Source organism: Bos indicus, chromosome 10, assembly GCF_029378745.1.
Source record: "Bos indicus isolate NIAB-ARS_2022 breed Sahiwal x Tharparkar chromosome 10, NIAB-ARS_B.indTharparkar_mat_pri_1.0, whole genome shotgun sequence".
Lineage (NCBI taxonomy): Eukaryota > Metazoa > Chordata > Mammalia > Artiodactyla > Bovidae > Bos > Bos indicus.
Genome location: NC_091769.1, coordinates 26,850,241 through 26,865,697, shown reverse-complemented (window position 1 = coordinate 26,865,697; position 15,457 = coordinate 26,850,241). Strand labels below are relative to the sequence as shown.

The window sequence follows — 15,457 nt, the reverse complement described above, 5'->3', positions numbered from 1 at the left end:
CATCTCAAGGCAGAGTAGCTTTTGAAGTTTGCATATCTGAAACATGTCTTTTTCTGTTGTTCTAAATGAGAATACTTTTGTTAAATAATCTTGCACATTGATCTTGATATCAATCAGAACCCTGTAAGATAATGTATAAATGTGCAACATCAGATCAGATCAGATCAGTCGCTCAGTCGTGTCTGACTCTTTGCGACCCCATGAATCGCAGCATGCCAGGCCTCCCTGTCCATCACCAACTCCCAGAGTTCACTCAGACTCACGTCCATCGAGTCAGTGATGCCATCCAGCCATCTCATCCTCTGTCATCCTCTTCTCCTCTTGCCCCCAATCCCTCCCAGCATCAGAGTCTTTTCCAATGAGTCAACTCTTCACATGAGGTGGCCAAGTACTGGAGTTTCAGCTTTAGCATCAGTCCTTCCAAAGAAATCCCAGGGCTGGTCTCCTTCAGAATGGACTGGTTGGATCTCCTTGCAGTCCAAGGGACTCTCAAGAGTCTTCTCCAACACCACAGTTCAAAAGCATCAATTCTTCGGCACTCAGCTTTCTTCACAGTCCAACACTCACATCCATATATGACCACAGGAAAAACCATAGCCTTGACTAGATGAACCTTTGTTGGAAAAGTAATGTCTCTGCTTTTCAATATGCTATCTAGGTTGGTCCTAACTTTCCTTCCAAGGAGTAAGCGTCTTTTAATTTCATGGCTGCGATCACCATCTGCAGTGATTTTGGAGCCCCAAAAAATAAAGTCTGACACTGTTTCCACTGTTTCCCCATCTATTTCCCATGAAGTGATGGGACTGGATGCCATGATCTTCGTTTTCTGAATGTTGAGCTTTAAGCCAACTTTTTCACTCTCCACTTTCACCTTCATCAAGAGGCTTTTGAGTTCCTCTTCACTTTCTGCCATAAGGGTGGTGTCATCTGCATATCTGAGGTTATTGATATTTCTCCCAGCAATCTTGATTCCAGCTTGTGTTTCTTCCAGTCCAGCGTTTCTCATGATGTACTCTGCATATAAATTAAATAAGCAGGGTGAGAATATACAGCCTTGACGTACTCCTTTTCCTATTTGGAACCAGTCTGTTGTTCCATGTCCAGTTCTAACTGTTGCTTCCTGACCCGCATACAAATTTCTCAAGAAGCAGGTCAGGTGGTCTGGTATTCCCATCTCTTTCAGAATTTTCCACAGTTTATTGTGATCCACACAGTCAAAGGCTTTGGCATAGTCAATAAAGCAGAAATAGATGTTTTTCTGGAACTCTCTTGCTTTTTCCATGATCCAGCAGATGTTGGCAATTTGATCTCTGGTTCCTCTGCCTTTTCTAAAACCAGTTTGAACATCAGGAAGTTCATGGTTCACATATTGCTGAAGCCTGGCTTGGAGAATTTTAAGCATTACTTTACTAGCGTGTGAGATGAGTGCAATTGTGCGGTAGTTTGGGCATTCTTTGGCATTGCCTTTCTTTGGGATTGGAATGAAACTGACCTTTTCCAGTCCTGTGGCCACTGCTGAGTTTTCCAAATTTGCTGGCATATTGAGTTCAGCACTTTCACAGCATCATCTTTCAGGATTTGGAATAGCTCAACTGGAATTCCATCACCTCCACTAGCTTTGTTCGTAGTGATGCTTTGTAAGGCCCACTTGACTTCACATTCCAGGATGTCTGGCTCTAGGTCAGTGATCACACCATCATGATTATCTGGGTTGTGAAGACCTTTTTTGTACAGTTCTTCTGTGTATTTGTGCCATCTCTTCTTAATATTTTCTGCTTCTGTTAGGTCCATAACATTTCTGTCCGTTATCGAGCCTATCTTTGCATGAAATGCTCCTTTGGTATCTCTGATTTTCTTGAAGAGATCTCTAGTCTTTCCCATTCTGTTGTTCTCCTCTATTTCTTTGCATTGATCGCTGAAGAAGGCTTTCTTATCTCTTCTTGCTATTCTTTGGAACTCTGCATTCAGATGCTTATATCTTTCCTTTTCTCCTTTGCTTTTCGCTTCTCTTCACAGCTATTTGTAAGGCCTCCCAAGACAGCCATTTTGCTTTTTTGCATTTCTTTTCCATGGGGATGGTCTTGATCCCTGTCTCCTGTATAATGTCACGAACCTCATTCCATAGCTCATCAGGCACTCTGTCTATCAGATCTAGGCCCTTAAATCTATTTCTCACTTCCACTGTATAATCATAAGGGATTTGATTTAGGTCATACCTGAATGGTTTAGTGGTTTTTCCTACTTTCTTCAATTTCAGTCTGAATTTGGCAATAAGGAGTTCATGGTCTGAGCCACAGTCAGCTCCTGGTCTTGTTTTTGCTGACTGTATAGAGCTTCTCCATCTTTGGCTGCAAAGAATATAATCAATCTGATTTTGGTGTTGATCATCTGGTGATGTCCATGTATAGAGTCTTCTCTTGTGTTGTTGGAAGAGGGTGTTTGTTATGACCAGTGCATTTTCTTGGCAAAACTCTCTTAGTCTTTGCCCTGCTTCATTCCGTATTCCAAGGCCAAATTTGCCCATTACTTCAGGTGTTTCTTGACTTCCTACTTTTGCGTTCCAGTCTCCTATAATGAAAAGGACATCTTTTTTGTGTGTTGGTTCTAAAAGGTCTTGTAGGTCTTCATAGAACCGTTCAACTTCAGCTTCTTCCGCGTTACTGGTTGGGGCATAGACTTGGATTACTGTGATATTGAATGGTTTGCCTTGGAAACGAACAGAGATCATTCTGTCATTTTTGAGATTGCATCCAAGTACTGCATTTCGGACTCTTTTGTTGACTATGATGGCTACTCCATTTCTTCTGAGGGATTCCTGCCCGCAGTAGTAGATATAATGGTCATCTGAGTTAAATTCACCCATTCCAGTCCATTTCAGTTCGCTGATTCCTAGAATGTCGACATTCATTCTTGCCATCTCTTGTTTGACCACTTCCAATTTGCCTTGATTCATGGACCTGACATACCAGATTCCTATGCATATTGCTCTTTATTGCATTGAACCTTGCTTCTATCACCAGTCACATCCACAGCTGGGTATTCTTTTTGCTTTGGCTCCATCCCTCCATTCTTTCTGGAGTTATTTCTCCACTGATCTCCAGTAGCATATTGGGCACCTACTGACCTGGGGAGTTTCTCTTTCAGTATCCTATCATTTTGCCTTTTCATACTGTTCATGGGCACAAATGCAATGATGTCACCTCTTTGAAAAGTGGAATAAATTCATTCCATTTTTGTGACAATAGACCAGTAGGTTGGTTGGTAGATAGATTGATAGATAGACTCTATTAAATGTAATAGTTATATGCATGCATGCTAAGTCACTTCAGTCGTGTCTGACTCTTTGTGACCCTATGGACTGTAGCCTGCCAGGCTTCTCTATCCATGAAGATTCTCCAGGCAAGAATACTGGAGTGGATTGCCATGCCCTCCACCAGGGGATCTTCCTGACCCTAGGATTGAGCCTTTGTCTCTTATGTCTCCTGCATGGGCAGATGGGTTCTTTACCACTAGCGCCACCTGGGAAGCCCTAAAGGTAATACACTTATATGTATATTCTCTATCAAGTCTATATAATCTTCAAATACCACTACAACACTTTGCTAGAAGGGTTTATCTATTCTGACCAGAAATTTTCTGGAATCCAGGATGAAAATATAAATGAGAATAAAGAGGAAACCCAGGTCAATATTTCATCTTTCAAGAAAAAAATTATTGATACATAAGTCCTTATGGGCTTCCCAAGTGGCATTAGTGGTAAAGAACCTGCCGGTCAATGCAGGAGACATAAAAGATGTGGGTTCGATCCCTGGGTTGGGAAGATCACCTGGAGGACAGCATGGCAACCCATCCTAGTATTCTTGCCTAGAGAATTCTGTGGACAGAGGAACCTGGTGGGCTACAGTTCCTAGGGTTGTAAAGAGTTGGACATGACTAAAGTGACTTAGCACTCAGGCATGCAAGTCCTTATATCTTTCCCAAGATGATTTAAGTATAAATCTGAGTCTTCATGTCTCTATACAAACTCATTTGATATTTGCTGGTTCTTTCACAGCTCCCAGATCCATGAAAATCTCCAACACCCCCAACACCTCCAGCACCATCACTGGCTTCATCCTCCTGGGCTTCCCTTGCCCCAGGGAGGGGCAGATTCTCCTCTTTGTGCTCTTCTCTGCTGTCTACCTCCTGACCCTCATGGGCAACGGTTCTATCATCTGTGCTGTGCTCTGGGATCAGAGACTCCACACCCCCATGTACATCCTGCTCGCCAACTTCTCCTTCCTGGAGATCTGGTATGTCACCTCCACTGTCCCCAACATGTTGGCCAACTTCCTCTCTGACAACAAGCTCATCTCCTTCTCTGGGTGCTTTCTCCAGTTCTACTTTTTCTTCTCCTTGGGTTCTACAGAATGCTTTTTCTTGGCTATTATGGCATTTGATCGATACCTTGCCATCTGCTGGCCTCTACACTACCCTACTCTCATGACTGGATGTCTCTGTGCCAATCTTATAATCAGCTGCTGGGTACTTGGTTTCCTCTGGTTCTTGATTCCCATCATCATCATCTCCCAAATGTCTTTCTGTGGATCTGGGATCATTGACCATTTCCTGTGTGACCCAGGTCCTCTTCTAGCACTCACCTGCAAAAAAGCTCCTGTGATGGAGCTTGTCTTCTCCACTCTATGTCCTATTCCCCTCATCATTCTTTTTCTCTTCATCATGGGGTCCTATGCTTTGGTCATAAAAGCTGTATTGAAAGTTCCTTCAGCAGCTGGACGAAGGAAGGCTTTCTCCACCTGCGGGTCTCATCTGACTGTGGTTTCACTGTTCTATGGTTCAGTAGTGGTCATGTATGGGAGCCCAGCATCTGAGCATGGTGCTAGAATGCAGATGACTGTGACTCTGTTTTATTCTGTTGTTACCCCACTTCTTAATCCAATAATCTTAGGAACAAAGATATGAAAAAGGCCCTGAAGAAATTTCTGAGACTATAAAACTATTAACCAAAAAGACTCTTTAGCAAGTAGAGCCCAAATTTTTATTTACTAATTTGCAAACTTTTATAAATATTCTATTTAACTTATTTTCAGCTTAAAAACATTATTCAGAAAATTTTTCATTAGAGTATTGACCAAAATTTCAGTATCTTGTGAGCATGTTGTCTGTTGATTTTTTCTTCTCTTGGTTCCTGATCATTTGTCCTGTTTCTTCATATGCTTCCATATTTTTTTTTTTTGCGTGTTTTCTGTACAATTTGTTTCTACTTTTATCATTATTTTTTTTTCTCTCTAACTTTATTTTATTTTTAAACTTTACATAATTGTATTAGTTTTGCCAAATATCAAAATGAATCCGCCACAGGTATACATGTGTTCCCCATCCCGAACCCTCCTCCCTCCTCCCTCCCCATACCATCCCTCTGGGCCGTCCCAGTGCACCAGCCCCAAGCATCCAGCATCATGCATCGAACCTGGACTGGCAACTCGTTTCCTACATGATATTTTACATGTTTCATTGCCATTCTCCCAAATCTTCCCACCCTCTCCCTCTCCCACAGAGTCCATAAGACTGTTCTATACATCAGTGTCTCTTTTGCTGTCTCGTACACCGGGTTATTGTTACCATCTTTCTAAATTCCATATATATGCGTTAGTATACTGTATTTATGTTTTTCCTTCTGGCTTACTTCACTCTGTATAATAGGCTCCAGTTTCATCCACCTCATTAGAACTGATTCAAATGTATTCTTTTTGATATTTTTAATTGAATGCTGCACATTATATTTTTGACATTGTAAAGACAATGGATATAGTAATGCAACAAAGGTTAAATTTCCCTCAAGTAGCAGATAGAGTAAAAACAGATCAGTTTGATCCCATTTAAGGATTCATGTTGTAAAAATAACCTAACCCACTTTTGCTCTTATTTCTGGGATGTGACTCTTACTCGGGAATATGACCTTTCTGAGATCTCAGCTGCAAACCTGGACTGTTTTTAGGATACCTCCACCTTAGCAATCCCTGAATTCCTATTTTTGTACCCTGAAAAATCAGGACTCCTAAAACATCTGCTCAGCTCTTTAGACTCCCAATTTCTGCTTTCTGCTAGATTTTTTTAAATCTCATCTTGTATCTAAATGGCTGGCTGAGAAATCAAAAATGCCTTGAAAGGAGATTCTAGTACCCTTTGATCTTCCTTCTCTGTGGTCCTCCTTTTCCAGAATTTGTTTCTCAAACCCCAAGTGCCTTACTGGCCATAGCACCAAACCTTTATTTCCTCAGTTCAGTCTGAGGAGAATCTACTGCTTTTTGCTGAGACAGTATTATTCCTTCACCCCAATCTTTCCCATATGCCTTCCTATCTACATTTTCCTGCCCTACTGATTGCTATTTCTCAGGGGAAAACCCCCAAGATGAATGTGGAACTCATCTCCTTGTTGCTCCCTTCTTGGAATTGTATCCCATGAAGTCTTTTCTGTGTTAACTGCTTTCTAGTGCCTTAGAATGTTCTTCTTATGTATTTTGTCAAGGTTTTATAGTTATTTTTTGTAGAATGATTAGTTTAATGCAAGCTGTTTAGTCATGACCACAGTCAGAGATTCTTGTCTTTTATAGTTAAATTCCAGACATTCTCATTACTATTCTCAGTTTCAGAAGATGATCTTATACCATAAATATGCAAAAACCTACAAAACAAAGAACAGTGAACACAGGGACTGGTACAAATGCAAATCTAGGAAGTAGATCTGCTTTTTTTCAATGCAGGCAGCTCCAGATTCTTGGGGCAGAGGCGAGGGTTGGGGGGAGGGGAAGGGGAGTTTACTTACAGTAAGATATGAAAAAGCAAAACCACAGAGAACAGATTTAGGCCATTTTTTCATTGGTATATAGTTGATTTGCAATCTTATATCAGTTTCAGATGTACAGCATAGAAATCCAGTATTTTTACAGATTACACTATAAAACTACTGCACATTTCACTCATTGTTCAAACTACTGCAAAACTGCACTCACTTCACATGCTAGCAGAGTAATGCTCAAAATTCTTCAAGCCAGGCTTCAACAGGTTCATGAATCAAGAACTTTCAGATGTTCAAGCTGGACTTAGAAAAGGCAGAGGAACTAGAGATCAAATTGACAACATACACTGGATCATAGAAAAAGCAAGAGAATTCCAGAAGAACACCTACTTCTGCTTCATTGACTACGCCAAAGCCTTTGACTGTGTGGATCGCAACAAACTCTGGAAAATTCTTAAAGAGATGGGAATACCAGACCACCTGACCTGCCTCCTGCAAAACCCGTATGCAGGTCCAGAAGCAACAGTTAGTACTGGATATGTAACGGACTGGTTCCAAAAGATAAATATCCAAAAGATAATCAATGGTGGCCAGGACATGGGAACATTTGCACACTGTTGGTAGGAGTATAAACTGATGCAGCCACTATAGAAAACAGTATGGAGGGAGTCTCAAAAACTAAAAATTGAACTACCATATGATCTTGCGATTCTACTCCTGGGTGTTTATCTGAAGAAAATGAAAACACTAATTCAAAAACATAAATTCACCCAAATGTTCTTGGCAGCAATATTTACATGAGCCATGATATGGTAGTAGCCTAAGTGTTTATGATGTACAGATGAATGAATAAAGAAGATAGAAGATGTGTGTGTGTGTGTGTGTGTGTGTGTATAGAATAGAATACTATTCAGCTAAAAATAGAATGAAATTTTGTCATTTATAACAACATAGATGGACCTGGAGGATATTATGCATAATAACTCAGAGAAAGACAAATACTGAGTATTATCATATATATCTGGAATCCTAAAACTAAAACAAATGAATGAATATTTTGAATGAATGCAAAAAAACAGAAATACATTCATGCATTTGGAGAACAAACTAGTGGTTACCAGTGAGGAGAGGGAAGGGGTAGGGTATTAATAGGTACAAACTACTATGTATAAAATAAGCTACAAGAATACATTGTACAGCACAAGGAGTATAGCCAATATTTTATAACAATTTTACATGGAGTATATTATATTAAAAATACCCAATCATGATGTTGTACACCTGAAACTAATATTATAAATCAACAGTACATCAACTTTTAAAAATGGGATGTGAAGGGAAAAAAAAAAGAAAATGACTTGGCTCTCATAGCCAGAACCAGAAAAAAAGTAGCTGGATCTTTTCTCAATATATAATAAATGCTTATTATTATAATTATCAAGCAAGAGAAAAAGTATTAAAATATTTAAAATTAAAAGTTATCTAAACCCATCACCCTCAGGTAAACACCATTAATATTTAAGTGAACAATCTTTCATGTATTATTTTATACACATACACACACTCATATAAGTTTTATACAATCGGATATTGTACATGCTGTTTTTATGACAGACTCCTTTATTTTTTTCCTTCCCACTCCCTACTACCATCACTTCACCCACAATCTAGTTTTCACACATCCCATCTCTACTAGATCAACAGTGATAACGACCTAATAAGCGTGCTTCATACTATTCTCCAAGATCCTAATTATATAAACGTATTTAATTATATATAAGGATTTTTTCATTATCTTTCAAAAATCAAATCATTATTATATAGGTTTCCATACAAAGTGCTTTTATTTTTAGGCTTATAGTATGCAATTATCTCCAAGTTTGATACCTGGGTCAGAAAGATTCCCTAGGGAAGGAAATGGCAACCTACTCCAATTACCTTACCTGGGAAATCCCAAGGAGAGAAGAGTCTAGTGAGCTACAGTCCATGGGCTCACAAAGTAGTCAGACATGACTTAGTGACTAAACAACAACATTAAGCATACCGCATATGTTCATTTTCTACAGTAGACTAGAGATATATAATTAATAAAACCAGTCTTCCACAGGACGCTTCTATAGGAAGAACTATTCATGAGTTTTGGTTAATACTAATTCCATAAAAGACATGACTGAGAACAAGTTTCATATACTTACTGAGAAGGTTTTCATTGATGAAATTTAAGATTAAAGTCTTTATATAGGTATCATGATAATCAAGTAAATTATTGTCTGCATTTCTACTAAATTCAGCTAACTCGCAATGTGCCTGAAATGAACTTCCACTTTAGCCATTCAAGAATTGTACAGCCTCGGGTGTACATGTGTTCCCCACACACGTGTACACCCATGTACATCCTTTATCAAAATAAAAAAATAAAAAAAATTTTAAACTCCAAAAAAAAAAAAAAAAGAATTGTACAGCCTCAAGTACACCATCAGTATCTTTTTATAAATGAGGTAACTAAGCCTTGATTAAGTAAGTTTACCAAACAGTTAAGAGTGTTGGAACCAGGTTGAATTAAAGAACTATGACTCCAGAAACCATACTATAAACTGTTATGCTATAGGGTCTCCTGATGTTAGGTTCTCATATGTAAGCTTCCAAGTTAAGCATTTTATATACACTATCTTTTTTAGCCTTCATTATAACATTATATGAGCCATTGCTATTTCACCTGTTTTACAGAATAGAAAACTAAGGCCTGGAGAGAACAGATAACAATTTGCCAGTAATGCAGTCTAATAACAACTCAGAAAGCAGAGATTCAACCAAGTCTCTCTGAGTCCAAAACTTACATTCTTCATCATTATTAATTTGTTGTAACAGAGTTTTATATATATACATATATATATGTTATTGAGTGAAGTGGGGAAAATTGCCCTTGTGCCTCTACAGCTGAATAATATTCAGCTATTAGGAAGAGTTTATGGGAAAAGCCTGATAAGAACTTAGTGAATAAGTATAGTTGTTGTTTAGTCGCTAAGTTGTGTCCAACTCTTTGCAAGCCCGTGGGCTGTAGCCCTCCAGGCTCCTTGTCCATGGGATTTCCCAGGCAAAAATACTGGAGTGGGTTGCCATTTCCTTCTAGAAGGAATTTTCCTGCATTGGCAGGCTGATTCTTTCCTGCTGAGCCACAATTAGGAAGTATTTATGGGAAATGGCTGATAAGAACTTAGTGAATTAGTATAGTATAATGTTGTAAATACAACATGTGCAGAAAAGTTAAATCCAGTCTTCAGAAAACAATACAAAAAAAGTATAAAAATACTTTAAATGGCAATGTTTGAGTAGTAATGTGGAGGTCTTTTTCTATTTTGTTTTTTTTTCCCCAATTTTATGCTTTATTGTCAAATGCTGCAATATTAAGTATTGACTGCCCATGACTTAATGATAGTTTGACCTGTGATTTTTCAACTTTACAACTGCATGAAAGCAATATTCATTTAGTAGAAACCATACTTTGAATTTTTAATTATGATCTTTTCCCAGGCTTGTGATACATGGTAAGATACTCTGTTGTGATGCTGGGCATCAGCAGCACATCAGAGCTCCCAATCAGGCACATAATCATAAGGGTAAATAACCATGTTGTACTGATAAACCATCCTGCTTTTTCACATTTAATACAGGAAGAAAATTCTTGAAATTTATATGGAAACACAAAAGACTGTGAGTACCCAAAGCAATCTTAAGAAAGAATAACAGAGCTGGAAGAATCTGACTTCTTGACCTCAGACCGGAGTACAAAGCTACAGTAACCGAGACAGTATGGTGCTGGTACAAAAATAGAAATATAGATCAACGGAACAGGATAGAAAGCTCAGAAATAAATCCACACACCTATGGTCATTAATCTAAGACAAAGGACAAATGACTATATCGTGAAGGAAAGACATTCTCGTCAATAAATGGTGCTGAGGAAACTGGACAGCTACATGTAAAAAAAATGCAATTAGAACATTCTTTAACAACATACAGAAAAATAAATTCAAATGGATTAAAGACCTAAATGTAAGACCAAATACTATAAAACTCTTACAGGAAAACATAGGCAGAACTCTGACATAAAATGCAAAATATCTTTTTCACACCATCTCCCAGAGTAATGAGAATGAAAACAAACAAAAAAAAAACTAATGGGACCCAATTAAACTCAAAAGCTTTTGCACAGCAACAGAAACCATAAACAAACTAAAAAAAAAAAAAAAAATCTCACAGAATAGAAAATATTTGCAAATGATGCCAACAACAAAGGATTAGTCGTCAAAATTTAAAAACTGCTCATGCAGCTCAATATCATGAAAAAAAAAACAATAAAAAAATGGGCAGAGGACATAAATGGATAGATATCTATACAAAAAAGACACACAAAAGGCCAAGAAGCACATGAAAAGATGCTCAACATTGCTAGCTATTAGAGAAATTTAAATCAAAACTATGATGAGATGTTACCTCATATCAGTCAGTAGGCCACCACCACCAAAAATCCAAAAACAATATACGCTGAAGGAGGTACGGAGGAAACCGAACCCTCCTACACTGCTGGTGGAATGTAAATTGATACAGCCATTATGGAGAACAATACAAAGGTTCCTTAAAAACTAAAAATAGAGCTACCATCAGCTCAGTTCATTCGCTCAGTTGTGTCCAACTCTTTCCAACCCCATGAATCACAGCACGCCAGGCCTCCCTGTCCATCACCAACTCCCAAAGTTTACCCAAACTCATGTCCATCGAGTCAGTGATGCCATCCAGCCATCTCATCCTCATCCCTTCTCCTCCTGCCCCCAATCCCTCCCCGCATCAGGGTCTTTTCCTTTGAGTCAACTCTGCTCATGAGGTGGCCAAAGTATTGGAGTTTCAGCTTCAACATTAGTCCTTCCAATGAACACCCAGGACTGATCTCCTTTAGGGTGGAGTGATTGGATCTCCTTGCAGTCCAAGGGACTCTCTAGAGTCTTCTCCAACACCACAGTTCAAAAGCATCAATTCTTTGATGCTCAGCTTTCTTCACAGTCCAACTCTCACATCCATACATGACCACTGGAAAAACCATAGCCTTCACTAGATGGACCTTGTTGGCAAAGTAATGTCTCTGCTTTTGAATATGTTCTCTAGGGTGGTCATAACTTTCCTTCCAAGGAGTAACCGTCTTTTAATTTCATGGCTGCAATAACCATCTGCAGTGATTTTGGAGCCCAAAAAAATAAAGTCTAACACTATTTCCACTGTTTCCCCATCTATTTGCCATGAAGTGATGGGACCAGATGCCATGATCTTCGTTTTCTGAATGTTGAGATTTAAGCCAACTTTTCCACTCTCCTCTTTCACTTTCATCAAGAGGCTTTTTAGTTCCTCTTCTCTTTCTGCCATAAGGGTGGCATCATTTGCATATCTGATGTTATTGATATTTCTCCAGGCAATCTTGATATGATCCAGTAATTCCACTCCTGGGCATATATCCTGAGAAAAATATGGCTCAAAAGGATACATGTACACCAATGTTCATTAAAGTGCTGCTTACAATAGCCAAGACATGGAAGCAACCTAAATGTCTATCAACAAATGAATGGATAAAGTAGACATGATATGCATATACAATGGAATATTAGCCATTAAAAAGAAGGAACCAATGCCATCTGAAGCAACAAGGATAAATCTAAGATTATCATAGTATGTGAAGTAAGTCTTACAGAGATAGACAAATGTCACATGATATTGCTTATATGTGAAAAAAATTTTAAATGATACAAATGAACTTATTTACAAAACAGAAATAGATTCACAGACCTAGAGAATGAACTTATGATTACCAGAGCAGAAGGGTGGCAGGCAGGGATAGACAGGGAGTTTGGGATTAACATGTACACACTGCTATATTTAAAATAGATAACCAGCAAGGACCTACTGTATAGCACAGGAAACTCAATATTCTGTAATAACCTATATGGGAAAAGAATTTTTAAAAGAACAGATATATGTATTTGTATAACTGAATCACTTTGCTGTATACTTGAACTAACAACATCATTAACCAACTATGTTTCAATATAAAATAAAAATTTAAAAAATAATTTTGTGAGAAACTGAGCTGAGGAGGAAAATGACAGGAAAGGTTTAAAAAAATAAGGCAAAGAGAACATTTAGTGAATTAGCTCTCTATTTCTGCATTAATAAATAATCTCCTGGAATCCTCACTTTACAGGGATTAACTCTCACACTAGTAGTCATCAATGCCGAGGGTTCTTGCCTGCTTTTCAGAGGGTAAGATTATTCACCCAACAAAAATATATGGGCTTCCACTATGTGTCTAAGCAATTTGATGTGACTGTTGGCACAAGGACTTCTACAGGAAATACTAGAGAAAAGGTAAAAATATAAAAATTTAACAACAAGAGTGGTAACAATAGCAATAGGTTAAGGCTCCAGTGCAAAAGTTTTTATTTGGCAATTCTGAATCTCATGTTGTGGACAGAGGGAAACAACAAAGCTATTCAAACAAGGAAGTGAAATGACCTGATAAGTCTTTGACATGAAAATCTTTCACAAATTGGAGAGAAAGGGGCAAGAAGTGGATTATGCTAAGACATCTGTACCTCCATCAAGATGAGGAAGCTTAGATCCAACTCCCTGATGCAATCCCTGAGTAGAGCTAAGGAATATTCTGCTCTGGCCTCTCTCAGACCTGACAAGTGGACCTCAAAACATCTGCTTGACACTCACAGGGCTCAAGCAAAAGTGAGAAAGGAAAGATCTATAAAACATCCAGGGAGGCCCTGGAAGGGGACGGATTCCTGGGGCAACTAGCTGCACAGCCCTCTATGGCTGAGGTCACATCATACCTTCAGCCCACCTATCTCTTCTTTCTAGAAAATCAAAGGCGGCTCTGTTTCCAAAACTCATAATTGATAGCATTCACTAGAGGCTCAGGAACAGTTTCTTACATCATGGCCACTACACTGTGTTATATTTACAGACTTTCCTTTAACACTCGATAGGCAATCCGAGTTGTCTTACACATGGATGAAATCTCTTGCCATCCCTGAGAATTGGGAGGCTTTAAAAAGTAAAATTTTCCACTCTACTGGGAGTCAAAGGTAAAATAGAAGGATCAGAGTCTCCAGAGAAGGTAGGCCCCAGAGGAAGAGAATAACTAGTAAAGAACATTCTCCTAACACAGATCTTCTTCTGAAAGTGGTAAATTGATCCTCATGGATCCTCATTCCCTGGAGCCTCTGCTTAGAATCTCTCCATCCTCCAGCAAATACAGAAAGATTGTCACCTTATTTCTACTGCTTCACTTCTTGGTGGTTTCTGTAGAGACGACCAACCTTCCTCTCCAGAAAGACCAGACATTCAGAGAAACTTCAGGTCTGGATTGCCCTCTTTGTCTATTTTCTTAGAGGGGAAAGTAAATATTAAAAAGAAAAACTGCTGCTGCTGCTGCTGCTAAGTCGCTTCAGTCGTGTCCGACTCTGTGCGACCCCATAGACGGCAGCCCACCAGGCTCCCCCGTCCCTGGGATTCTCCAGGCAAGAACACTGGAGTGGGTTGCCATTTTCTTCTCCAATGCATGAAAGTGAAAAGTGAAAGTGAAGTCGCTCAGTCGTGTCCGACTCTTCGCGACCCCATGGACTGTAGCCCACCAGGCTCCGCCATCCTACTACCCTCTAAATATGAGTTCCTTTACTTTGCTTTAGTTATATATGATATTGAAAAAAGGTGAAGGTGAAAGTGAAGTCGCTCAGTCATGTCCGACTCTGCGACCCCGTGGACTGTAGCCCACCAAGCTCCTCTGTCCATGGGATTCTCCAGGCAAGAATACTGGAGTGGGTTGCCATTTCCTTCTCCAGGGGATCTTCCTGACCCAGGGATCGAATCCAGGTATCCCGCATTGCGGTCAGATGCTTTAACCTCTGAGCCACTAGGGAAGCAGATTGGCCGAAAAGTTCATCCAGGTCTTGTATATCGTGTGTGTGTGTGTGTGTGTGTGTGTGTGTGTGCGTGTGTGTGCGTGTGCACATGTGCACTCAGTTGTATCTAACTCTTTGCAACCCTATGGATTGTACCCTGTCAGGCTCCTCTGTCCATGAGATTCTCCAGACAAGAATACTGGAGTGGGCTCACACTCCTTTCTCCAGGGTATCTTCCCAATCCAGGGATTAAACTCAGGTCTCCTGCACTGCATGGGACAGGTGTGCTATCTCCTGACCAAACTAAATGAAATAGATGGATGTGCTATTGCAATAGCAGGCCAATAATGCTTCCACCCCATTGTGCCTTCTTAAACTAGCCCTGAGGAAAAAGTAAAATATCAGAGAAACATCTTTCCTTCATTTTATATAGTATAGCTGATGACCTGACTATTCAAGATTGAGTTTAACCCAACCTTTCCAAGATATAACGCAGGTGAGTATGTAGTTTTTCTTGTTTGGCTTTGTTAATGACTCAGTCCAAATATCCTGTGTACATCACACAGCTCTGACACCACTATTTGCATATCCCCACTCTTTCTGCCACAGCACTTTCTACAACCAATTCAGGGGACACTTCCTGCCTCTCTGGACAGCTCCAGAATCCCCTTTGTGCTAGGTGAAACCACAGCTACTCTGTACA

At 39.4% G+C, this 15,457-nt stretch overlaps 1 protein-coding gene across 1 annotated transcript; it reads left to right on the top strand.

Annotated features, from left to right (window-relative positions):
- The first annotated feature begins 1,666 nt into the window (after positions 1-1,666).
- Positions 1,667-4,962, top strand: LOC109564490 (olfactory receptor 11G2-like). Its single transcript, XM_019967923.2, has 2 exons — positions 1,667-1,680; positions 4,098-4,962. Exons 1-2 carry the CDS (start codon positions 1,667-1,669, stop codon positions 4,960-4,962), a joined length of 879 nt encoding a protein of 292 aa, XP_019823482.2.
- Positions 4,963-15,457: the final 10,495 nt, after the last annotated feature.